This window comes from Emys orbicularis, chromosome 22 (assembly GCF_028017835.1).
Source record: "Emys orbicularis isolate rEmyOrb1 chromosome 22, rEmyOrb1.hap1, whole genome shotgun sequence".
NCBI classification, from domain to species: Eukaryota; Metazoa; Chordata; order Testudines; family Emydidae; genus Emys; species Emys orbicularis.
Window position 1 is genome coordinate 22,484,680 of NC_088704.1, and position 25,560 is coordinate 22,510,239.

The 25,560-nt window shown below is 52.2% G+C and overlaps 2 protein-coding genes across 3 annotated transcripts; both read left to right on the plus strand.

Moving 5' to 3' along the window:
• Positions 1–232: 232 nt before the first annotated feature.
• On the plus strand, positions 233–7,524 carry TAS1R1 (taste 1 receptor member 1). The gene is made up of 6 exons (XM_065421417.1): positions 233–438; positions 1,520–1,826; positions 2,574–3,368; positions 4,097–4,309; positions 4,945–5,065; positions 6,602–7,524. Exons 1-6 carry the CDS (start codon positions 248–250, stop codon positions 7,522–7,524), a joined length of 2,550 nt encoding a protein of 849 aa, XP_065277489.1. The 5' UTR covers positions 233–247.
• A 5,978-nt stretch (positions 7,525–13,502) lies between these two features.
• On the plus strand, positions 13,503–25,321 carry ZBTB48 (zinc finger and BTB domain containing 48). Of its 2 annotated transcripts, none has more exons than XM_065421230.1 (11): positions 13,503–13,586; positions 14,071–14,775; positions 16,147–16,427; positions 18,684–18,795; positions 19,932–20,024; positions 20,663–20,749; positions 21,136–21,290; positions 21,993–22,129; positions 23,188–23,352; positions 23,924–24,012; positions 24,961–25,321. In XM_065421230.1, exons 2-11 carry the CDS (start codon positions 14,074–14,076, stop codon positions 25,255–25,257), a joined length of 2,118 nt encoding a protein of 705 aa, XP_065277302.1. In that variant the 5' UTR covers positions 13,503–13,586; positions 14,071–14,073; the 3' UTR covers positions 25,258–25,321. The 2 variants fall into 2 exon arrangements, with proteins under 2 accessions (XP_065277302.1, XP_065277303.1); XM_065421231.1 differs by having other exon boundaries at positions 18,741–18,795.
• Positions 25,322–25,560: the final 239 nt, after the last annotated feature.

Genomic DNA, 25,560 nt, shown 5'->3' on the forward strand with positions numbered 1-25,560 from the left:
AGATATCACAATAGATAAATCCCTGGTTGGTTTGTTATGTTTACCTCAAAGCAAAACTTCCTCCCTTCCTGGGAAAGTGTGAAGTCCTAGTTCCTGGGTACACGTTGTATCTGTGGCATTTGCATAGGCTGTCTATGTAAATAGTCCAAGGTACTTCAGGGTCTGAGAGTATAGCATTGTCTGAGAGGCAGTAAGTGTCCATTGTATGCTTCCCAGCCCCTTCTCCAGAGAGCTCTGTACCAACAGCATGATGCTTTCTCCTCCATTCATTTTATATTTGTATCTCTTGGCTCCTTGTTATTGGGCTTTCATATGCCAGAACATGGAGCCTTCTTCTGAATTCAGCATGGACGGGGATTACACGATTGCAGGATTTTTCCGACTGCATAGCTACTCAACAACAGTGAAATCTAGACCAGAAGTTGACATATGTGACAGGTAAGTGAGAAGGGTAGGGCTTGGGGCTGCAACAAATACTATGTATCAGTACCTAGATACTACAGTCAGTGTGGCCAAGCAGGGGGTAGGCAGTAATCACTGCTTAACATGCTGTCCAGTATTATCTCACTGCTTCCTTGTGCGCGCGGTCTGTCTGCTAGATCCACCTGGTGCCTCTCATCTTATCCTTAGATTTTAAAGTGTTGGAGCAGGGTCCATTCTGTGTTTGTACAGCAGCTAGTACAGTGGGGCTCCTGCAACCCAATACAAACAATAACAATAATAATACAGTGACCAGAGCTTTAGAAACGCTGTTAGCCTAGATTAGACAGACACAAAGAAGGAAATCATATTTAGCAGGAATAGCAACAGGAGGGGAAACAAGCAGGAAAAAGAGGTGGAACAAGAAGTAGGAAAGCAGATATGGGACAAAAAGACCCACGGCAAATAGACAGGAAGCTGCAACAGAGACGACGCATGGTGGGCTGGGAGTTGGGGCATGCAGGGCTCACCTCTCATTAATAAAATGACAATAGTCCAAAATATCACCGCTTAGCTGGTGTGACTGCGGCCATTACTGAAGAAAATCTCTGCTACAGCCAAGATCCACTCTGTGCCATCAGAGATCTGGGGAGATGCAGGTGGTTTCTCCTCCTCTTGTACCACCTGAGCAGGAGAAAGGGAGCAGAGCAGGGCAGTGAATCTGCCCCTAGGATAGTGCATAAGGGGTTGCTGATTAGGAGAGGGGCAATGGGGATTTGAACTCATAGGTAAGATCTGATGTGTGTTGTGCAACAATAAATAGCGGCAACCTCAGTGTAACCGTACAAAAAGAAAGATATTTGTGCTGCTGGTCTCCTCATGAATCCCCCATGAGCCATAGTACACGTAGCAGAGGAGGCACAGACAGGTGAAGTGATTTGTCTCAGGTCACCCAGTGTGTCAGCGTTAGAACTCCAGGCTGCCTGGCTCTTGGACCACATTGTTGTTATGCCAGGTGTTGCCCAGGGTGCATCTCCAAGATTCAGTGAAGCCTTCACATCTCTCTCTTGCCTCTGCAATAACACCTGTATTTCTGCAGCGCGGCCTCTGTAAACAGCCATGGCTACCACCTGTTCCAAGCCATGAGATTCGCCATCGAGAAGATAAACAACTCCAGCAGCCTCCTCCCCAATGTCACTTTGGGCTACGAGATCTACAACACCTGCTCAGAATCTGCCAACATGTACGCAACGCTGAGTATCCTTGCCCAGAGCAGGCAGCACCACGTGGAAGTGCTCAGCAACTTCACACACTACCAGCCCAAGGCTGTGGCTTTGATAGGGCCAGACAGCAGCCAATTTACCCTCACCACCGCAGCTATCCTGAGCATCCTCCTTATGCCAGAGGTAATCAGTAGCTTGTCTGGAGCAATGCCAAATATATTGTAAGCAGTACGGTCTGTGGCAGGGTCAAACCCAGGAGCTGATTGGGGTAATACTGATTAATCAGAAGAAGGGCAGGGAGTGGGCTTGTGGTTTGGGGTGGAGGTGGCTGAAGGATCAGTGCTCCGAGCAGGTGATGTGACCCCTATGGTCCTTTGTGGCACGTGGGACTCAGTCTCGGTGTGACTCCAGCAGAGGTTAGGCTCATTCCTAGCGCTGAGAACGACATGCAGCCATGCTGCTTGGTTGTTTTTTCAATGTGTGTTGCTGCAGCCACCACGTCCATGTGCCCTCCAAATACCAGTCCCCTCACGCCCACAAGAGTCACGGCTGATGCTGGTTCCTCCTGCCGGTATCACTGCTCGATGCCAATTGCCCCCCCTCCTCCTCGGGTAATCACTGCTTAAATTAAATTAATAAATAAATTAATGGAGATATCCTATCTCCTAGAACTGGAAGGGACCTTGAAAGGTCATCGAGTCCAGCCCCCTGCCTTCACTAGCAGGACCAAGTACTGATTTTGCCCCAGATCCCTAAGTGGCCCTCTCAAGGATTGAACTCACAACCCTGGGTTTAGTAGGCCAATGCTCAAACCACTGAGCTATCCCTCCTCCCTCTGCTCAGCACTGGCCTCCACGCGGTACCAGTGCCCATCCTCTCTGCGCAGTTTCCCAGCTGGAGACACATCCTTTCCCTCATTCCCTTTTGCAGATTAGTTATGAAGCCTCCAACGAGATGCTGAGCCTGAAGCGTGCCTACCCCTCGTTCCTGCGCACCATCCCCAGCGACAGGCTGCAGGTCGAGGCTGTGGTGCTGCTGCTGCAGGAGTTCGGGTGGAACTGGATTGCGATGGTGGGCAGTGATGATGCCTATGGCAGGAACGGGATAAAAACCCTGCAAGAGGTGGTGGCTAAGCATGACATCTGTGCCGCCTACCAAGGAATCATCCCCACGAAGGGGGGCGCCAGCAGCCCAGAGCTGAAGGAGATGGTTAGAGTCCTTGTGGGGACCGGGGTCAATGTCACCGTCGTCTTCTCCAATGTGGACAGTGCTAAAGACTTGTTTGAAATGGTGGTTCAGGAGAATGTGACGGAGAAGGTGTGGCTGGGCACTGAGGCATGGTCTCTAGCCTCGGGAGTCTGGAGCATCCCCGGCATCCACAAAATCGGCACCGTGATTGGGTTGTCAGTCAAGCAGGCAAAGCTTCCAGGATTGGAGGAATTTGAATCTGCCCATGTGAGTTCAGAGAAAAGTAACGTAGCCACGTGTGCCCCTGATTTGGGTGCTGACGGGAGGGGTGGCGGGAGCAGCAGTAATGAGAGCACCAGCCAAGGCTGCAATCAGATCTGCACAAGGTGCCACTCACTCATTTCAGCGCCCCAGACGTTTGACATTTGGACCTCCTTTAACGTGTATTCGGCGGTGTTTGCTGTGGCCCACGGCCTGCACCACTTGCTGGGTTGCTGCTCGGGAGCGTGCAGCAAGGACAAAGTCTATCCTTGGCAGGTGAGTGGGTCACGGGGAAAGGCCCCCCTCTCTCTTGTACAGGAGCGAGAGTCTCCTTGTGTGAAGCTGCATGGGGGCAGCCCAGAGCTCAGGGCAGGTGTGACTATGCTATAGTCAGAGCAGGGGGCTGGAAGTAGAAAGGAGCAGAAGTATAAGTATCTAGCAGGATGAGCAGGTGCCCACCAGCTCCAAGCTCTACCTGCAAGCTGCATGCTGTCAAAGCACCAATAAGGTTTCAACGCTGGTGAATTGAGTCCCAGAACAGGCCAGCACTGCCCTGCCAATGGGTCTTACCCTGCTCTGGAGAGACCATCTCTAATCAGAAGAGAGGATGGATGGTAGCTGGGGGCCTCGGACACCTGGGTTCAATACCCTGCTTCCCTATAGACTCCGTGTGCCCTTGGGATGCCACTTACGGTAAAATTTTCAAAAGCCCCTAAGTGACTTAGACGCCTCCATCTCTTGAAAGTCAATGAGACTTAGGCATTTTTGAAAAATATATCACTAGTCTCTGTGCCTCAGTTCTCCATCTGTAACATGGGCATAACAGCACCGCTCTGCCTCTGGGTGGTGGGGGAATTCATGAGAAAGAGGAGAGCATCAAAGACATGGACCCTCCCACCCTGTTAAGGCTCTAATCTATCCCTGACTGGGGTCTTTGCCCAAGCAGCTGAAGCTGCATGTGGGAATCTTGGGTCTTTTCTGTCTGTGGCCTTTTTGTTTTCCAGCTCCTGGAAAAAATCAAGCAGGTGAACTTCACTCTGCAGAAGAGCCAGGTGCATTTTGATGCCAATGGGGATCCCCTGACAGGCTACGACCTTGTCATGTGGAAGTGGACTGGCCAGACCTGGTCTTTTGATGTATTTGGGTCTTATCTCCAAAACCCAGACAGACTGAACATTGGCCAGGCTGGACTCCTGTGGCATACAAAGGATAATCAGGTACCACAGCATCTGAGCTGCATGCTGGGAAAGGAGTGGCCTCAGGAGGGTAGGGCAGTAGCACCAAACAGGGATTTTCTTAGCATTACAAACAAAAACAACCTCCCCTTATTCCTGAAACTTGACCCTGCATAAAGCTTTGTGTCCCAGGGCTTGGGGGAGCAGACTCCTCCAGGCCGGGAGGGGCCCGCCTCACCACTCCTTCTCCTGCGCTGAGTCACATTTTCTGGTCATAGTCAGGTCAGCTGCATCTCCACGGGTCTTTCCCATAGCAGGGTGAAGCTGGGGCACTCAGCATCTCAGGGTGTAGGCTCTGTAACAATCGGGGCGGGTGGTACGGGGAACAGAGAGTTGACAGGCTCCTGCTTGCATCTTAATTTTCAGAAAAATCTCTCTCAGGAAGAATCACCCCAGGCATGGCCTTGTGCTGCCCCTGCACGCTGCCCTGCCTCTGCTCCCACCCGCAGTCCTGACCCCTTTCCTGGACATTAAGGTGCCTGGAAATATACGGAACAGCCCTGTGGTGAGCAGCCTGCGCCAGTCCCAGGAACTCAGCTTTGCTCAGTCTGTGCTGGCCCTAGCTGTGATGGGGGCTTGCTCTTGGCAGGCCTGACCCTCGCTGTGCTTCCCTCTAGGTGCCTGTGTCAACTTGTTCAAAGGTCTGCGTAAAAGGAGAGAAGAGGATGCAGGTGGGGCTTCACCAATGCTGCTTTGACTGCGTGGCCTGCCCCCCAGGAACCTTCCTGAACAGCAGTGGTCAGTAGTCCTAGGGGTCACAGCCAGGGCAAGCTGGTTAATCTTGTCCTGCCATTCCTGTGTTCCTATCCTCTGCACCTGGCTCCACGCTCCTCTTGTACACGCTTACTCCACCCCTTCTCTATGCGCCTTACTTTCTCCTTCTCCTCCATCCTGGCTGCAGCAGTTTCCTCTTCTCCTCCTCCCATTCCCTTTTCCCTCCTCTTGCGGGGCCTGGTGACTAGCGTTTGAGATGCAAATGGCTCAGTGCAGCTTGCTCTCTGACTTCTCCATTTGTATAGCTCTCAGAAGGGCTGCAGTGCTGTGGGTATGTAAATACCGGGTCTCCCCCCCCAGCGCAGAGTGCTGGCTCCAGTGCACTCCTGGCTGGTGCTGGGAAGCTGTGGTTTCAGATGGGTTGCTGGGAATCAGATGAACAGGTGAGCTGAAGCTGCCTGACTCCTCTCACTGTGAGCTTTGGGTGGGGGAAGCAGGTGTGACAGCTGCTGCCTGCCCTGGGAGGAAGATCCTGCCCACTGTTGTCTTTGTCCCGTTGGCGAGGCAGGCAGACAGACAGACAAACCCAGAAAGAATGAACAGCACCAGGTGGCAATAAATATCAGGGCGGAATTTGGTTAGTGGCAAGTCGATGGTGCTGGAAGCGATATGAAAATGCTTGGATGCTGAGGGCCAGGTGGTGCCCAGGGCTGACTGCAGGATTAGCTGATCCCCGCTGTGCCAGCCACAAATACAAACCTATGGCAAGAGAATGTCTTCGACCCCTTTACTCTCGCTCAGTAGACGCCAGCAGACTCCATGTCCCACTAGAGCATGAGCTTTGGGCAACTGCCAACAGTGGAGAGCTTCAGGGGTAAGTTATTCAGTGTCTTGGCCTGGTGAACACCTCAGCATTCAACCTGCAGTTGGAGGAGAGAGCAGGTGCTGCAGACATGCCAGCCTTTTTGGGGCTGTTGCATCAGCTGGAGCCCTCATCACATGTTCCCCGACCCAGACTGGCTGCACGAGCTGTGTACTTTACCCCTACCAGGACTCCAGGTGGTCTGTAAACCTTAGTTCACCCAGGTAAGCCAACAGCAGCTACTGCCCCTGACTAAGCTGGGGGGAGCTATGCTGAGGGAGGCCACTCTGTAGACCAGAGCTCTCCAATTCCTTTCCATATCCTGCCACAGACACCCTAATGGTCTCAGAGGACCATTAACGTCACCAGAATTGCACCCACTCACTCTAGGGCTGAGGCCTTTGGGTTTGTCACCTTTTATACTGTCTCACTGAACCTTGTTTGGAGGTGGTGCATGTTGATCCCAGGTCATTAAAGACCCTAAGGCACTTTACATAAGGGCTGGGTTGTTATCCACAGCATCTGTGCTCCACCCCAGAGGCAGCTGCATCCCAGTGGTGGGTGATCCCTGTACGCAGCTTGTTCAGTGTTTTGGGATCCTTTCAGGCATGAGGTGCTATAAGAAGGCAGATCATTATTACCATAACCAGCGTGGTGTGTGAGCAGCATCTCAGCTCCTCCATTCCCTTCCTCTGCAGACCTCTACAATTGCCAGCCCTGTGGGACAGATCAGTGGGCCCCAGTGGGGAGTGAAATCTGCTTCAATCGGACCACCGAATTCCTGTCCTGGGCTGACCCTGTCTCCTGGGCCCTGCTGACTGGCATCACCCTGCTGCTGCTGCTGCTGGCAGGGACAGCTGCCCTCTTTGCCCAGAACCTCACCACGCCAGTGGTCAAGTCGGCAGGCGGGAGAATGTGCTTCCTCATGCTAGGCGCTCTGATCTGTGCCTGCTGCAGCCTGTACTGCTACTTTGGGGAGCCCACCTGGCACACGTGCCTGCTGAAGCTGCCCGTCTTCTCCATCGGCTTCACCATTTGCCTCTCGTGCATTGCAACCCGCGCCTTCCAGATCATCTGCATCTTCAAACTGGCTTCTAAGTGGCCTGCCTTCTATAGAGCCTGGATGAGCCACAATGGACCAAACCTGTTCATCGGAGCCTGCACAGCCGCCCAGGTGGTGATGTGCCTGGTCTCGCTCAGCACCAATCCCTCAGTGCCCAGGAAGGACTACAAGACGTTTGTGACGCTGATCATCTTCCAGTGCTCGGAAGATAACGCTGTTTGGGTACTACTCTACAACACATTGCTCAGTATCTGCTGCTTTGTCATCAGCTACATGGGGAAGGACCTGCCTGAGAACTACAACGAGGCCAAGTGCATCACCTGCAGCCTGCTTATCAACTTTATCTGCTTCATCTGCTTTCTCACCACCTATGTCTTCTACCAGGGCAAGTACCTGGTGGCCATCACCGTGCTGTCCAACCTGACCACCCTCTCCGGGATCTTTGGAGGCTACTTCCTCCCCAAAGGCTACATCATCCTCTTCCGAGCAGAGCTCAACACCACTGAGCACTTCCAGATGTCTATCCAGAGTTACACCACGAAGAGGAGCTCGGACTGAGCCCACGGGCGGGGGAGCAGGGACACCTTGGGGTTTATATGGGGTGGGTGGGGGGAGGTCCCTCACAGCTATTGATCTCTGTGCTCTCAGCCTCCCAATATGGGGGAAGAGGGTGTGAGAGATGTGTGCAGAGAGCTGCAGGGGGGCTCTAACGGGAGCTGGGGATGAGATGGGGGCGCAGAGGGGTGGAGAGAGATGAGCTCAGGCCTGTGACTACCTGCTGGGCTGTGAGGTGAGAGTAGCCGTGTGGGAATGGGGGGGGTGGGTAATGAGCAACATGCCCTGCAGGGGGCACATGGGAGCACGCTGGCCACATGGGGCCAGTGCTGTGGGAGGTGGCAGCAAGAACAGGATAGACAGGAGCTCCCACGTTTCAGTTAGAACCTGGGCCCGGGGCCTTGCCTCACTCCCAACCAACCTGTGGGGTGAGGGACAACTCAGCTGCCATGCTCTTCGGCTTCCCTGCGAGTGGAAGGGCGGCCCTGTGACAGAGCTGCGTGCAGGGGCCTGTGCAGAGCACGGAGGTGGTGACCCCACAGCCTGGGGGGGGGAGGGAGTTTAGGGGCAGAGCAGCGAGGTCAGCCCAGGGCAGTAACACTTTGCTCTCCCCTTTCGCGGCTCCCCCCACCTCCAGCCCTCCAAGGGACAGTGCTTCCCAGAGCCCCATCCACACCGGTCCTGCTGCCAACTCCAGGGCTGCACTTCGCAGCACAGGACTGGCTCCATGAGCTAGTGCACATCCTGAGCCTGGCTCTACAGCTCCAGCATTTCAGGAGCACTGACTCCCACTGCTGTCCCCTGCATGGCATCCTCATAGCCGTAAGATGGCAGCGCTGCATGCCACCCGCCCAGTTCCAGCCTAAGTTGCAGATCACAGACCTGGAGACAGCAGCAGGTCCCAGGGGGGCCACATCCTCCAAGACCAGACTGCTGTAGGATATGGGGAATGGAATGGAAAAGAGGCACAAAACATTCTACAGTACTGTGTCCTGGCTATTAAACACCTACCCCCAAGAGACAGATCTGGGCTTCTCTTTTCTCCCTACTAAATGGATGGAACGCCTAGTGAGTGGGGCTGGGTGGGGAACGGGATCCCCATGAGCCCAGCACCTCGGAACAGGAGGCTCTTGATGATTTGCTCATGCCCCTGGAACTGAGTGGCCTGATGGTCTCTCAGGCTGGTTACCCAAGAGACGTGAGAACAGCCTCGTGGGAGGCTCAGACCATTGGCTTTGTCAGCTCAAGGTGGAAAGGGAGAGGCTGAGCACCCTGGCCAGCCTAGGATAAAAACGCCCCTTTTCTCTCGGGTGCTGATGTGGGCAGAGAGCGGGGCTGGGAACGTGCTGCTGCTTCTCAGCACCAGGACCCAGCACCCACGCACAGGCTCATTCACTCCCACGGCCATATGGGACACTAAGCAGAGGGAACTTACATAGTGGGCACTCCGATCCAGTCCTCATGCTCTTCTCCCCCTGCATCTGAAGCCATCTCACTGTGCCCTCAGCCCCTCCCTCTCGCCTTCCCCACAAAGTTCCGACATTAAGGGTACGTCTATACCCAGCCGCTAGTTCGGCGGCTGGCAATCGAACTTCTGGGTTCGACTTATCGCGTCTTGTCTGGACGCGATAAGTCGAACCCGGAAGTGCTCGCCGTCGACTGCGGTACTCCTGCTCGGTGAGAGGAGTACCGCGGAGTCGACGGGGGAGCCTGCCTGCCGCGTCTGGACCGAGGTAAGTTCGAACTAAGGTACTTCGAACTTCAGCTACGTTATTCACGTAGCTGAAGTTGCGTACCTTAGTTCGATTTGGGGGGTTAGTGTAGACCAAGCCTAAGTATTTTTGTCAGATAATTTTTACTGTTAAACTGCCATTAAATATAACACAGGAGAAAAAACCCAAATGTCTCTCCAGAACAGCAGCAACAGCACCCAAACGGCCACCAACAGTCAATCAAACTTAACTGAAAACTCACGCACTGCTGCATTACAGCCCATAGTTAGCCCTGCTCCTGTCCCTGAGGACTTACAAGAGCCTTTGCCAACACTGGCAGGGTGACTGGCTGCAAGCTGCGATTCCCAGGGCCTGCTGGATTTGCCCAGGGTGGCTGATTGCAGAGCTTTGCCCCTCTCTCGGGGGGAGTCACTCAATTGTCAGTTTCAGCTGAGAGCATCCAGGGGAATAACATTTGCCGCCACCTGTACGAGGTTCCCTTCCAGCCAAGTATGCCAGCAATGACCAAGGGGACAGAGCTGTTCTGCCTGGAGCAGTTTATAGCCTGTCCCTCAATGACAAGGGGCTCTTTCTGCCAGGGCCTCTGAAGCCTCTCTGCTTTCCCTGCGGCTCTGGGACAGGCTCCCACCCAGCAACCTGCACTCAGCAGTTTGCTATTTGTTGCTTCATGCTCCATGAGTGATGCAAACTGCAGTGCCTCCTGCAAACTCCAGGCCTAGCCTCCACTGTGCTGGGAAAGAGCTTCCCTGTAGATGGGCAGGAAGCTGACCGAGCTTTCTGAATGAGATATGCAGGCTCTTTGTCTTCCCTGGATACCCAGAACACACTAGGCACCTCCTTGCTCCAAAGAGCTCCTATTCTCAGCTCAGTGACACAATAAGGTCATCACCAAGGTCTATCGTGGGAGGGAGCCTGGGGAGAGGAAGGACGATGATGCCAATAACACAGTCATGCTGGGATGCAGAAAGGCGTGCACACAGCTGGAACAGGCTACTGAGGGAATTTGTACACAAATATCGCAAGCTCACCCCCCCATTGCACACCCACCCACCCACCACACACACTGCTCACTCACATAGGCCAGTAGGCTACAGGGTGTCTCTCTGGATTCACTGCCAGGGAATTTTTCAGGTAACAGTTTTACTCTTCAGTATAAAACCTAGGCCAAACAGCAAAAACCGCCAAGCCCCCCCCCCCAGTTCTGGCCACCATGGGCTCCAGCTCCCAGAGGCTTTTCCCCTTGGATCTCTTAGCACTTAGAGGAAACAACACACTGCACTGCGGCAGGAGCCCATCTCCATCCTTCCCAACTGAGGCCAGGTCTTCTTCACTACCACTTCAGTATAACTTGTCACATTTTCACACATAAGTTACACCGATCTAAGTGCCAGCGTGGACAGCGTTATGTCGGCAGGAGAGCATCTCCCAGTGCCTCTCACAGAGGTGGATTCATTGTGCTGACAGGAGAGCTCTCTCCTGTCGGCCTAGAGCGTCTTCAGCGGACGCGCAGCAGTGGCGCAGGTGCAGCTGTGCCTATGTAGCGCTCCTAGTGTAGACTAGCCCTGAGTCACTTGGTGGCTTGATAATCCTTTACTCCCTTTCCAGATGGGCCTGATAGTTGAACAGGGCTACTTGGCCCCAGCCCCCAGCCCGTAAAGGGGGCCGAACACCTGTTACACAACCACAAACACGAAGCACTGTGCACACACCCATATACAAACATTGCACACACTCCTCCCACACACTATACTATGTAGAGGGGCACTCGCTCGGCCCTAGGGGGTTGTGAACAGGCACTTGCCTTCCCATCTTTGTCATCCAACCACCCCCTTCAGTAGAACGACTCCCCTTCCTCCTACAGGCTCAGTGAAGTCAGACTAGTTAATACCTGAGGGAAAATTTGCAGGGAACCACTAGTGCTGGTGCTTCCCCCTTAGAGTCGGTAAGGGATCCCAAAGCACTACTCAATGGTACGGACATCATCATGCTCCCTCTTTGACAGATGGAGGTTGAGGCACAAAAAGGAGAGAGACAGGCCCCAGGACAGAGTCAAATGTCAGGTTGCGCGAGGGCCAGGCCAGTGCCCTCTGCACTAGACCACACTGCCTCGAGACAGGATGGCATGAATGAAAGAGGGGGGAGCACCTGCTATGTCCAGCTCGCTATTCATGTCCCAGGACGCGGGCTCTTCTTGACTCTCTAGCTGGACTAGTACCTGCTCCTCTCTAAACATCATTATCATGCCGTAGGGCCCTGCAAGTGGAGAAACAGCCACACTCACTCCCTGGCACCAGATGGAGGCAGGATGGGGATCATTAGCCTCTGACAAACAGAAAGTCATTTCCATGTAAACATGAAGATGAAACTCTCCCTGCAGAGCCAGGGATGAGGTGGAGCCTGCTAGCTAACGAGCATCAGAACCGTTTACAGAGCTCTGCTCATGGCAGCGTCTGGCTGCTCTCAGCAAGGCATTTGCAAGAATCCTTCTGTGGTGGTTCCTTTCATGCTGGGGTCCCCAGACTTGTGCCCTGTTGTTCAATGTGACATGAATCTGTCACACATTTTTACACTGCAGAAGGTATGGCAGCTGGATGGTGCCAGCCATCAGCTTTAGACCAGGCTTGGGCCAAATCCAGCCAGCAGGGCTCTGCACTGAGGGGCCAAGTGCAGTATATGGGGACTCCTGGTCCCAGCATGCAATGCAGCCTTGCTGCCTGGATAGCACCTCTGGACTTGTTTCACCATTGCCATGCACCTTGTGTCGTCATTCACACCAACGCAAAGGGAACATAAAAAGCTACCATTCCAATATGAAACCATTCCACCCTTGACGCTGGTGTAACGACCACACACGCTTCAGGTCTCCTTCTCCCTCTAGGACAGTCTTGGTGGGCTGCATTTCTATGTTAAGAATGGGGCATCTGTAACATGGTCCACTGTAGGCAAGACCAGTGTGCCAGTAACCTGCCCCATTCCTACAGTGCCCACGGTGTGGGGGTTTGCTGTACTCAAACAGATAAAACATACAGCTCAAAAACAGTGATTTGAGACAACAGACATGATTGCACAGAAGGGTCTCCTAGCACAGGGCCAATGCCACACAGACTGTGCAAATCAAGAGAGGTAGAAGCTTCCATAAATGGCCCCTTCTGGATGAACAAAGTAGGCAGTTGGTGCCCAGACCCGTAATAGCGCACACAACAGCATTCCCATATCGCCATCCAGAAGGTGCACTTTAGACAGCAATGCTTCAAAGTCTGGCCCAAGCAGAAGGGAGAAGTCTGACGGGAATATACACAAGAGTCAAGCGCTGGAAGGAAAGGGCTCCTGAAGGAGAACCTTGACCCCAGAAGTAAAAAACCCAAACCGAAGAGTCCTGGAGCAGGAGACTCATGCCCCATCAGAGCTGCCCTGGGGGGATAGCGCTGTCCCCGATCACTGCTCACTTTGCTCCGCTGAGACCAGTCCTTGCCAGAGCAGAGCTGGAGGCTTCCAGAAAGGAGGCTGCTCCTAGCTCCCAGGACACCTGAGAGAGTGAAGAACAAGAGTCCGGGATGGGAAAGGCTTTGGCAGCGCAGTGAGAATCCTCTGCCCACCTCTGCCGCCTCCGCCCGAGGATCCCCAAGCAACTGGCCGCTATTAATTAACACACGCGCCCACTGGGGCTCGCCTCACTGACCCCCCTTCTCAGCTGTGAGGCACAAGACCGAGCTTACGAGACTGGCCCCACAAACAGCCGGTCCGGGCTGGGCCAGACTCCGGGCTGCCCGACTCCCCGCCCTGTACCTCAGCGAACGGAGACACGTCCTCCCTGATCCGTGTCCCGGGGCCAGGACAAAAGTCACACAGCCCCTGCCCCCCCGGCCGCGCGCTGCCCCCCGGGGCTCCCGCCAGCAGCCCCCCCCCCGGCCGCGCGCTGCCCCCCCAAGCCCCCTCGGCCGCGCGCGCTGCCCCTCGGGGCTCCCCGGCCGCGCGCTGCCCCCCCCCAAAGCCCCCTCGGCCGCGCGCGCTGCCCCTCGGGGCTCCCGCCCCCCCCGGCCGCGCGCTGCCCCCCCCCAAAGCCCCCTCGGCCGCGCGCGCTGCCCCCCGGGGCTCCCGCCCCCCCCGGCCGCGCGCGCTGCCCCCCGGGGCTCCCCGCCCAGCGCCCCCCCTCAAGGACTCACAGGCCCCGCCCCTCCCGTTGGTCTCTTGGTGGCCCCGCCCCGCGCTGTGTCGTCACGTCCGGCGCGTCCCGAAGATGGCGGCGGCCCGGCTGCAGTAGTCGCGCTCGGTTCCCTGTTGGGGCCTCGGGCGCCCCCTCTCCCGCGCCGGCTGCCGGGACCCCCCGGGGAGGTGAGGGCACGTTAGCGGGCAGCGGGGCGGGCCTGAGGGGGGCCATGGCTTCCTGGCGGGGCGATGTCTCCCCGGGCGGGGCGGACCGGATTGGGGGCGATGTCTCCCCCGGGGCGGACCGGACCAGACCGGATTGGGGGGTGATGTCTCCCCCCGGGGCGGACCGGACTAGACCGGATTGGGGGCGATGTCTCCCCCCGGGGCGGACCGGACTAGACCGGATTGGGGGGCGATGTCTCCCCCCGGGGCGGACCGGACTAGACCGGATTGGGGGGCGATGTCTCCCCCCGGGGCGGTCCGGACTAGACCGGATTGGGGGGGTGATGTCTGCCCCGGGCGGACCGGACCGGATTGGGGGGCGATGTCTCCTGGGGAGGGTGATGTGGGTCCCCCCCGCCCCCCCAAGGGCTGCTTTCTTTTCTGCCTCCCCTGACAGCCCTTGGCCCCAGCCCTGCTGGCTCACCCCTGCCTCCTCTCCCTGCAGACCATGGATGGCTCCTTTGTCCAACACAGCGTCCGTGTCCTGCAGGAGCTGAACAAGCAGCGGGAGAAAGGCCAGTACTGTGATGCTACCTTGGACGTAGGCGGGCTGGTGTTCAAAGCCCACTGGAGCGTCCTGGCTTGCTGCAGCTGCTTCTTCCAGAGTTTGTACGGAGATGGAGCCTCCAGCAGTATCATTCTCCCCGAGAGCTTTGCGGAGATCTTTGAGCTCCTGCTGGACTTCTTCTACACTGGACACCTCGCACTTACCTCAGAGAACCGGGAGAAGGTGCTTGTTGCTGCCAAGGAACTTTGTGTCCCTGAAGCTGTGGAGCTGTGTCAGGGCTTCAAGCCAAAATGCTGTGATGGCAGTGATCTAAACAACCATTGCCTTCACGAGAAAGGTCCTAGAGAAGATCTTAATGGCCACTTAAAGCAGCCAACAGACTCAGATGGAGAAGAAGCTATCAAAGCGGTGTCTAAACCGAACGTTGCTAGTGAAGTCAGCCCCAGCTGCTGCACTAGGAGAGCTAAACTAACCCAGGGACCAAGTGGGAGCCCATCTCTTCTTAGGGAAAGGCTTAAAAGGGCTGTTAAAACAAATGCACTGAGCAATTCAGGTGAAGTAAAGAACACCCAGGAATGTAAAGAAATTAAAAGGCCGCCTAAAAGAGGAGGCACTGAAGAGCGAGGCATCAGCAATGAGGTGGTGCGTGGAGCATGTCCTAACACGGTTTCTTTTATGAACTAAGAAACTACTCTCCTTAGAACTAAAGGTTTAAAACTTAAACTTCTGGAGCAGGGAGAGATTTGCTCCAGAAAACTGAGCATCAAGCATATAGGATGTGTCTGCTAATCTTCTCAACAGAGCACGTGTTATAAGAGGGCAAGGTTTAAGCACAGGAGTGGGACTCAGGAGATGTGGGTTCTATTCCTGACTCTGCCACAGAATTGCTGTGTGTCCTTAAGCAGGTCACTTAACTTCTGTGGACCTTAGTGTCCCCCTGATCTGTAAAGGGGGGAAAAGGTTGACCTAGATCTCAGGGACATTGAGGCTTAATTGACTACTATTTGTAACTACTTTGAGCTCCACAAATGGAAGCTACTACAGAGTACAAAAAAGAAAATGAGTCCTTGTGGCACCTTAGAGACTAACAAATTTATTTGGGCATAAGCTTTCGTGGGCTAGAACCCACTTCGTCTCTAAGATGCCACAAGGACTCCTCGTTTTTGTTTTTGTTTTTTTGTTCGCTGATACAGACTAACATGGCAACCACTGAAATCTGTCACCATACAGAGTACAAAGTATTCGATACTTTTCATATTCATTAGGTTGTTTAATTAGTTTCCTGGAGCAAAGCCAACACACCTGCAATTCTTAATGAGTTTGTGTATTCAAAAAGGAAGAAACTGGACATCTTAAATTGAAGAAGTACTTTGGCTCAAAGCCCAGATGAAATTTCATTATGAAATTATTTTAAGGGCAGGAACTTCAGAACCACTGAACAGAAATACCTTCTTGTGCAGTGTATTTTGGCCCTTTGAGAGTCAGTATTGCAGGAGGCTAATGAGACAAACACTGGCTGGAGTTTGAAGAGGGCTGGGTAACTCTGATGGCTAATAACGATTTCTATACAAGTTAAGATCATGGATTCAGGGTGTTGGCAAAGACAGGGAATGATTCCTGTGTACAGCAACAACAGAGTTTAGTTAGGTTTTAAAAAATCAAACTAGCCAGGAAGCAGCTGCTGCAAAAGATGCAGAGATGCTTGTCAGGAGGAGTGTGATTGGGTGAGTGTTTGGGGGTGGGAGAGTTATCATCTTAAAGCAGTGGAACAAGCTAAACACATCCAGTAGTCAGACTCTGCCCCTTGGGAGTTATCGGGAGAGGTTCGTAGTCAAATCCATTGAGTTTTAGTTATATTTTCCTGAAAGCTTCTTATTGTCAGACAATGGTGCTGTCCACAAGCTCCAGAATTTAGCTGACTTGTATGATATTGCAGTACTGCTGTAGATACAATTTCTTGTTCTGTCTAAGGTGTTCATTGAGTTAACGTAATGGCTCACTGTTCCATCGCAGTGGGAAATGCAGGTTGTTCAAGTGTCTGATGACGTAGCAGCAGAAGATGATGGAGAAGTTAATGAGGAAACAGGTGAAGATTACATTCCTGAGAAAAAGACCCTGAGGACCAAAAAGAAATCAAATTTGGCAAAAAAGCCTAGCAGTTCGGAGCCTGCAGGGAATGCTGGGCTGGTAGAGGCTGGGACTCCTGGGAACAGAAAAGGTACAGCTGTGCCGGTTGAATGCCCCACATGTCATAAAACCTTCCTCAGCAAATATTATCTAAAAGTGCACAACAGGTAAACATTCTGATTTTTATTCCTGTTCCTTACCTGTAGTGAGAGGGACCTGTGCCCGGACTGGCTCCCAGCAGGGCTGGGCTGTACAGAGCAGTAGTGCTGAGTGCCTGAACTTGAGCTCATTTCTGAACTTAAACACACAGGTTTAGGCTATGAGATAATAGCACTGGGAGGCAGGCGAGACCCAGAGAACAGTCTGTGCCTGTCAGAGTCTCTTACTTGTTTATAGAAAGCTCCAGTTCCAGGATGAAAACCTCCTGGGGTACCGAGGATCTTTGCTAGAGGAAGCACCTAGCCCTAGCATTTCCCATCTGCCTTTTTATGTTTCACTGGATCACATTTCCTGTTTGCAGTTGGCCAGGGGCAGATACCAGTAAGACCCTCCATATAGACGCTTGGAGACACTTTTTGGCATAGTGACCCTTTCAGCACTGACTGGGGTACTGAACCCAGCTAGCTGTTAGGGCTTCAGTTGGGGGTGAAACAATTTCTTGAAATGTGCTAAATTTGAGAGTCTGGAATGTCTCTAAAGCAGGGGTGGGCAAACTACGGCCCACGGGCCACATCCGGCCCGCCAGCTGATTTAATCCGGCCCTCGAGCTCCCGCTGGGGAGCGGGGTCTGTGGCTTGCTGCGCTCCAGCCAGGCAGTGGGGTAGGGGGTCACTCCGTGCGCGTGTGCCGTGGCTCTCGGAAGCAGCGGCATGTCCCCTCTCTGGCTCCTATGCATAGGGGCAGCCGGGGGCTCCGCACGCTGCCCCCACCCCAAGCGCTGCCCCCGCAGCTCCCATTGGCCCGGAACTGCAGCCAATGGGATCTGCAGGGGCAGCACCTTCGGACGGGGCAGCGCACAGAGCCACCTGGCTGCAGCTCCGCGTAGGAGCCAGAGAGGGGACATGCTGCTGCTTGTGGGAGCTGCTTGAGGCAAGCGCCGCCTGGAGCCTGCACCCCTGACCCCCTCCCATGCCCCAACCCCAGCCCTTATTCCGCTCCCGCCCTCTGAACCCCTTGGTCCCAGCCCGGAGCACCCTCATCCCCAGAGCCTGCAGCCCCAGCCAGAGCCTGCACCCCAGCCCGAACCCCCTCTTGCACCCTGAACTCCTAATTTCTGGCCCCACCCAGAGCCCTCACCCCCTCCTGCACCCCAACCCCAATTTCGTGAGCATTCATGCCCCGCCATACAATTTCCAGACCCAGATGTGGCCCTCGGGCCAAAAAGTTTGCCCACCCCTGCTCTAAAGGTTTGAGTAAATAATGCATCTCAAGCCTCTTCCAGTCTGGCAAGTCTGGGCTGGAGAGCAGTATTGCTCGACTGGAGAGAACAGCTTGTCTGTGGCGGGGGCTGCAGCACTGGGAGCAGATCGCAGTGCAAGCGCAGAGGAACTGCCACCTGTTAACATTTGGTCAGACTCTGTATGTGGAGCTGCCTGGACTTGCTTGTTGTTTAAAACAACTTTAAAACAATCCTAGAGCCAGAGAGTGAATGGAGCTCTTAGCCCCCATAGCAACAAGCGAGAAATACGGCGTAGGACTTCAGAGTGGTAACTGATGCCTAAGGGAGATCTAGCCCACAGTAGCAAAAGGAGGAGGGAGCCCCAGGTTCCTTCTTTAAAATGCAGACACAGCTGTGTCGTCACCTCAGCATTTCCTATCTTCACCTGCAGCAGTTGGTGGGGGTCAGCAAGCATGACTGAGATGATGGCTGTCTTCTGGAGAAGCCAAGGGTGCGAGTGTTGTGCAGGAGAGCCTTGGTGAACTGATGCTCTGAAATGCCATGGGAGCAGCAGACCGGCTTCCTAAAGGACAGCATTCAGAAGGGTCGCTTAGGATTTTAAGCTGCATTCTAACAACTTTGACCACAGATAATGTGTTGGTGTGAACAACATTTAACTATGTATGAGTTTATAAAGTTTTTATTGTCCCCTGGCTCCAAATAGCTGGCTGCAAATGAGCAGTGCTTCACTAGCCTCTTCTAAACTAGGCTGTGATGGGGGGTGTGGACCTAGAAATGACCCTGAGTCTAGTGAAGGTCGTTGTTCATGAAGCCTCTCAAGCCACAGGACAGATTTGGCTAATTGTGAAAATAACTCATTATCTCTGTGAGTCTGCTTCTCCAGTGTAAAACAGTTCAGACTACTAGCATCCTGGCTCTAACTTGGGATCCTGTTGTGTGAGTGACTCCCTAACCTGTCCCAAGGAAATATTTGCCGTTGCTGTTAAAGACTGAGAATTACAGATACTGTTTGTATTCCTTTTAGGAAACACACTGGAGAAAAGCCATTTGAATGTTCCAAATGTGGTAAATGTTATTTTAGGAAGGAGAATCTGCTGGAGCATGAAGCTAGGAACTGTATGAACCGTTCGGAGCAGGTACTTCTGGGAACTGTCAAGGGAGGAGCAGGAGACAGCAGCTGTTAAATTGTTAAAGCAGCAGCCCAAACAGATAGCATGTCTACAGCCACTTGCTTTGTTCACTTCTTGCCTAGAGCTGTAACCTGAGCTGTCTGTCCAGAGAAAGACTTCTCTTGGGGTGCCATGTGCTAAGAATTTTTGGGTCCAGATCCAACACTGGGAGGCTGGAACAAAATAACTTATGTTTAGCTTAAGGAGTTTCTATAAAGTGGGACATTGTGTGCATCGATGCTCAGTGCTGTGCTGGGTCTGTTACATCCACTGCCTTTCTGTGCTGATGGGAATGCTGACTAGTTTAGAGAAGGATGCCTCCCTCTGGCAAACCAAGGCCATCTCACCAGGAAATAAGCGCCGGGCATAGCAGGAAAACCTTATGTTAAATCCTATGAGTTTGGCCATTTTGCTGGGCAGTTGGGAACATGAACAGAATTAGAGCCTCCATTGCAGCCTCCTATCCATCCTCCTAGAACCAAGATCAACCTCAGCCATTGAAATTCAAAATAACATTGAAACTACCTCATCTTTCCTCTCCTGTCTTGCTGGTGTGTGCCAGTTGAGCTTCCTGCTGAAGGGTGTACCAATCTGGTGTGGGCCTTGCGCAGAGACTTGCAGCAAGAAAGCATAGATTGGCGCAACATGTGTAGTCACCACTTGCTTTGGTTTGGGTTTTTGGGACAAATGTTTGGTATAACCAGAATATTCTGACTATGTATTATAAAGAGGACATAATGTTTACATGCCAAACAGTGTCCTAACCAAACTCTGAGGAGTCTGAATTCTGATATGCACCTGTTTCCTATGCCAGCTTCTTGCTTTATCTTCCATCCCCTTTGCCTGTGCCCTTCCTTTCTTGCCTTTCCATAAGCAGAGCTGCTTCTGTACTGAAGTATCAGAGGGGTAGCCGTGTTAGTCTGGATCTGTAAAAAGCAACAGAGGGTCCTGTGGCACCTTATAGACTAACAGACGTATTGGAGCATAAGCTTTCGTGGGTGAATGCCCAATACATCTGTTAGTCTATAAGGTGCCACAGGACTCTTTGTTGTTCTGTACTGAAGGGTCTCGCTGATTATCTCATCTCCTCCTGTCTTTTTCAGGTTTTCACCTGTTCAGTCTGCCAGGAGGTATTTAAGAGGCGAATGGAATTACGGCTGCACATGGTGTCACACACAGGGGAAATGCCTTACAAGGTCAGCACAGTGGGCCCTTGAGCATTCCTGGGAATGACTGAGAGAGGCTGTCATGAAAAGAAAGAGGGGTGTGTGTGCAAAGATGCCTTTCTATTCTGGGGTTGAGGGACTGATCACACCCAGCCAGGCCTTGAGAGCATGCATCACTATGTGGCAGTGACTCAAGGAATTTGGGCTGGTGCTGTGGACGTGCGTGGGTCACTGGGCTGCTGCCTACACCTTAATTCTGGAATATTGTTTTGGTTTATTCCCTTCCTTTTATGGCAGCTGCATTTATCCTGTGTCTTAAAGTACTGATCCCTTCTTCCTGTCGCCAGACCATAGATGTGCTCCACATATCACTCATCTCCTTGATAAAGGGGTGTGTGCCTTGTAGGGGAACATGCAGGCAGAGCCCAAGGATTATAGCCTGGGTGCGAGTGCCAAGGATGCACCTGGAGTTTAGGGGGCTTGCCTGGTTACATGTTGTAGGCAAGAGGAAAGGCACTGGGGAAGGATTTTATGTCTTGCATCTTTCCTCTTCTTTCTGCTAGGCCAAGCCCCTTTGGCCACTCTGCATTAGTAAAACCTTAAACTCTTCTAACTCAGTAAGTGCTCTGGAAATGGCCAGAGGCTGATTCTTATCTCATGTATTTCAGTGTTCCTCCTGCGTACAACAGTTCATGCAAAAGAAGGATCTTCAAAGCCATATGATAAAGTTACATGGTGCTCCAAAACCACATGCGGTAAGGGCAAGACTAATGTGGGGTGGGCAGAGTTGACATTTTGGGGGTAAAACATGGAATGGGTCCATGGCAATCTTGAATTATTACTGAGGGAGGAGGGCTGCTAGTGCAGTGGCATGAAGCAGTGATGGCTAATCAAAGGATCCTAACCTTCATCTGGTCCTAGTGTGGTGTGGTGCCACGCAAAGAACATCAGCTGGGCTGACTCTGTAATTTAGAGGCTGGCAGCCTCTAATCCTCATCTGGAGGAGGCTGTGTCCACCAGAGGCTTGGCCTGGGCCTTGCTTTTGCTCTTGGCTGTATTCTCTGGGAAGCCAGTTCCCTGAGCGTGTGACAGAACTCCTGCTGTTGGCCTCTGATCCTAATCCCTCCCTCTGGACTTGTAGTGCTCTGCCTGCTCCAAATGCTTCCTGTCTCGAACGGAGTTGCGCCTGCACGAGGCATTCAAGCACCGCGGGGAGAAACTTTTTGTCTGTGAGGAGTGTGGGCACAGGGCTTCGAGTCGCAATGGCTTACAGATGCACATCAAGGCTAAACACAGGTAAGGCATGGTGATGGGGGGGCGGGGTCCCCAGGTCACAAGCGTTTGCACATCCTTCAGCCCCATCTACTGTCTTTCTTCCTTGCAGACCTGCTGATCTCTGGAACATATTGCAGGGACCAGTCCTGCAGCGTCCAGGAGATGAACTAGGCGGGACGGGGATAGGCATCACCCCCCTTTAGTGGTCTTTGCCCCTTGAGAAATAGTACTACGGAAGGCCAGCACTGCCTCTTCCCCCAGAGATGTAGCTTACCCATATGCTGTTTGCAGTTTGTGTGGCTTCCATTGGTTCAGTCGGTTCATTGTCTTTGGAAGCTGATCAAGCAGTTACTGTATCTGGCTTTGTGGTGTTCTTTAGGTCACCGACACATTTCGTCAGTGTTTTCTTCATGCTCCCTATCAGTATGGGGTCCCCAGGACTAGCTGTAACGTCTGAGGGCGAAGAGACTCTAGCTTCTGCTCTTTGTACCTATAGACTGGTCTAGGATGTTAATCGCAGTTCTTGGACCTCTTCAGGTCTTTGTTTTGAGAGAGGTTTGAAACAGGATTGAATTCGGGAACTTTGGAACAGCTGTGAAAGCTGACTTAACTCCCAGGAGTCTAACCCTTCTAATGGAGAGCTGTGGGTAGGGGTTGTTCCCCCAACCAAAGAGGCTCTTCAGGATGGGAACAAACTGAACACGGTTCTCATTGTCCTTCCAGAAACGAGCGCCCCTATGTGTGTGAGTTCTGCCATCACGCCTTCACCCAGAAAGCCAACCTCAACATGCACCTCCGCACGCACACAGGCGAGAAACCTTTCCAGTGCCACCTTTGTGGGAAGACGTTCAGGACACAAGGTACAGACAGCATCCTTTGCTTGGCCTGCAAAGCTGGCTGTCATTACAGTTCCTCATTCCAGCCCCTGGAGAGCTGCCCTGCCCTGCCAGGGCCCAAGCACTGCATGTGTTTGTCTTAACTCCAGCCCTGAGTGTTACCTGAGCAGGGGGTGTTCTAATGGGCCAGACCACAGGTCCAGCTGGTACTCTGCCTCTAGCAGCATCAATACCTGATACCTTCAGGGGAGGGTCATAGTAAGCATGCCCTAGTGCAATTCTTTCCTGCCCCCTTTGGGCTCATACTATGCAATGCTGCCTCAGGAATAGGAAAACATAATAGAAGCTAAAGACTCTTACCAGCTGGAAGGGAGGGAGAAGTGGCCTGTGGTAGCCAGACAGTATGGCAGCCGCTTTTCTCCCAGATTTAAAAGGCCAGCTACCAGAAAAGCATGCTGGGAAATAGAAACTAAGGGAAGAGTTGAAATCCCCCTCCCATCTTTCTGGATGTTGAGGTTCTAGGAGCGAAAATGTATCCCAGTGTTTTCAGAAACCTGGTATATTTAAAAAAACAAAACAAAAAAAACCTTCAATGTATTGAAAGTAAAATGTTCAGATGTTTTCCAGACATCAGCTGCGTCCTCTGCTCAAAGTTCACCGCATGTCACGGCAGTGCTGAAGTAGATTTTATAGGCCTATCCTAGCACCTAAATAACTGCTGCAGATTTTTTAAGATGTTACATATTTCTGTCCTTTTTGAAATACATTTGTCTCCTCCCCAATCTGTCTCTGCAGTGAGTTCCAAAAGTTACTGCATGAAGCTATCAAATGAATTTACTTATTTCATGGAGTATCCCCTTATTCTTTTATGCCTGGACACTGTGGAAGGGAGAGACTGACCACTCTTCCCAATACCCTTAACTGAAACTATAAAAACAGTGAATTCCCATTTGCATCTTTTCTAAAGACTCTAAGAAAATAGTGTTGGAGAGCTGTAGCGAGTATAAGAAGAAATGGCAGCACTCTGTGGTAAAGTTTCTGTACATGAAGGATAAATTTCCTGTCTCTCTCATCTGTGTTAGCGAGTCTGGATAAGCACAACCGCACACACACTGGTGAACGCCCCTTCAGCTGTGAGTTTTGTGATCAGAGGTTCACGGAGAAAGGGCCCCTTCTGAGGCACATTGCTAGCAGGCATCAGGAAGGAAGACCACACTTCTGCCAGATCTGTGGGAAAACATTCAAAGGTAATGCCCATTACAGCAATACTGCTGCATCCTCCTGCGCAGGAGTTATGAGGCCTCTAATTTGCCTTGAGCCTCTTTGTCTTAATTCATAGTGACCATGCAAATGCTAGTCAGGGAATTAGGACATTCTGTTTGCCTGGTGTGGCAATCGGAGGCAAATAAATGTCTGACTGCACTCCAACTCTTAAAACTGTTTGCAGAACAGAAGTGGATCCAGCATTTCTGTGTTTTGTCAAACATCGAGTCTCTTGCAGGGATTCTTATGTCCATTGCTGATGCAATATTCAGCAAAACTGTTAGAGAAAGCGGAGCAACGGGTGGGCAGGAAGGGGAGAGAACACTTCTCCTTCAAGCTTTTCCTGTGACTTAGCTGGCCAAGTTTGAGGCTTTAGTACAACTCTTCATAAAGGAATCTCCCTTTCACCATGTCCCTTGCCATAGTAACATTTCCAGTGTAGCTCAGGCCTATGATTGTTTAACTCAGGGACTCTCCGTGCAGTGTTCAGACCATGAACACGTTGCCATGTTCAGCCAAGTGGCTAATAAATGGTTTCTAACTTTCCCTTCTCAGCTGTTGAACAGTTGCGTGTCCATGTTCGCAGACACAAAGGAGTGAGGAAGTTTGAATGCACTGAATGTGGTTACAAGTTCACCCGACAGGTATGGGGTTTTCCTAATTCCACTTGCAATGAGCAAATGTACTCTAAGCCCGGTTGAGTCACTAGCTTTCTATTTTCAAAGAGATGAAACAGATGGGGAAACAGAATTAGTCTTATAAAGTGGTGTATTTCTTCAGGAGGGAAAACACAGGGGTCCTAAACTGAAGCATGTTCACTGCCTATTGTGGACAGGAATGAAGCAGAGCAGCACTTTGGAGTGTCTGAGCTGCCGGCCGCTCAGGCGGGGTGAAAAGGGCAGTGCCAGTTAGTGCCCTTGCTCCTTTGACCAAGTTTTCTCTCGGTAACCCCACCAAAATCTCATCTCATTTACTAAAACCAAAGTCCTTGGCGGGCGGGGGGGAGAGAGAAAGCAAAGGAAGAGATTTCTATGGACAGGTGACACATCACACTTGGATTAAAAACCCAAAAGAATGAAATGCTTTAATGAGTATTTGAGGCAACCTAAATCTAGTGTGAAATATGGGCCTCTGCTCTTTGCTCCTAGCCTGGGTAGGGGCTGTGACGGATGAGAAATGAGTGAAGATTGAGTCCCTACTAGCTGTATCTGCCATTCCCTCTCCACAGCTGGAATCCTGCTCCTGCTGTGTGACCACACGGTGGCACTGCTTTCCAGCCCCAAGGAGAAGAGGCTAAGTGTTAGGGGGACAGAAGTTTCTATGGAAGAGCTACCCCATCCTTGTCTTCTTACCTGTTGCCATTTCCCCCTTCCTATGGCCTTTTGGGAGGAGGGGGTCTGTTCTCCCACATTTGTGAATTTACTGTGTGCATTTATTTCCCTGCATGCTTTCTCCACCCCTAGTGCTAATTAGACCCAACTTTTTAGCCACCAAGATTCCTGCCCCCTGGATCTCATTCATGGCCAAGAGGAGGCTCTGCTGTGCATGTTTTAGGTGGGTAATGATGGACTTTGATTGCTCTTCTTTTAAAGGCCCACTTGAGGCGCCACATGGAGATTCATGACAGGGTTGAAAACTACAACCCCCGGCAGAGAAAGCTGCGGAACCTAATCATTGAGGATGAAAAGGCTGTTGTGGTAGCACTCCAGCCCCCGCATGAATTAGAGGTGGGGCCTGCAGAAGTCATTGTGGAATCCCTCTCTCACAGCTCCCTGGGTGAAGCACTCCCTGTACAGAGACTATGTTCAAATGAGACCTTCTCTATGACCGATGTTATTGAACAATCTCTTATCATTACTACAGCGATCCCCGAAGATTGTGAAACATAGCACTTAGGACCTTGTACACACCTTTCCCTCTCAAAAATAAATAAAATGAAGTCTTAGGTTGGACTAACTGTTCACAAGGGCTTGATGTTTGTGTTTCAAAGCCTACATTCTCAAAAGTCCACTGCCTCTTACTTTAAAAATATCATCCTTGTACTGAGCTTTAAGGGGGTGGGGAACAGTGTCTAGTTAAGTGCTGAGCTGGTGGAGGGGCACAAAATAGGGAGTTGGCAGCTTACCTGTTAATGAACCAAATGTAAGTGAGCAGAATTAATCTCCCCTGCTTGAGCTTGAAATATAATTTTT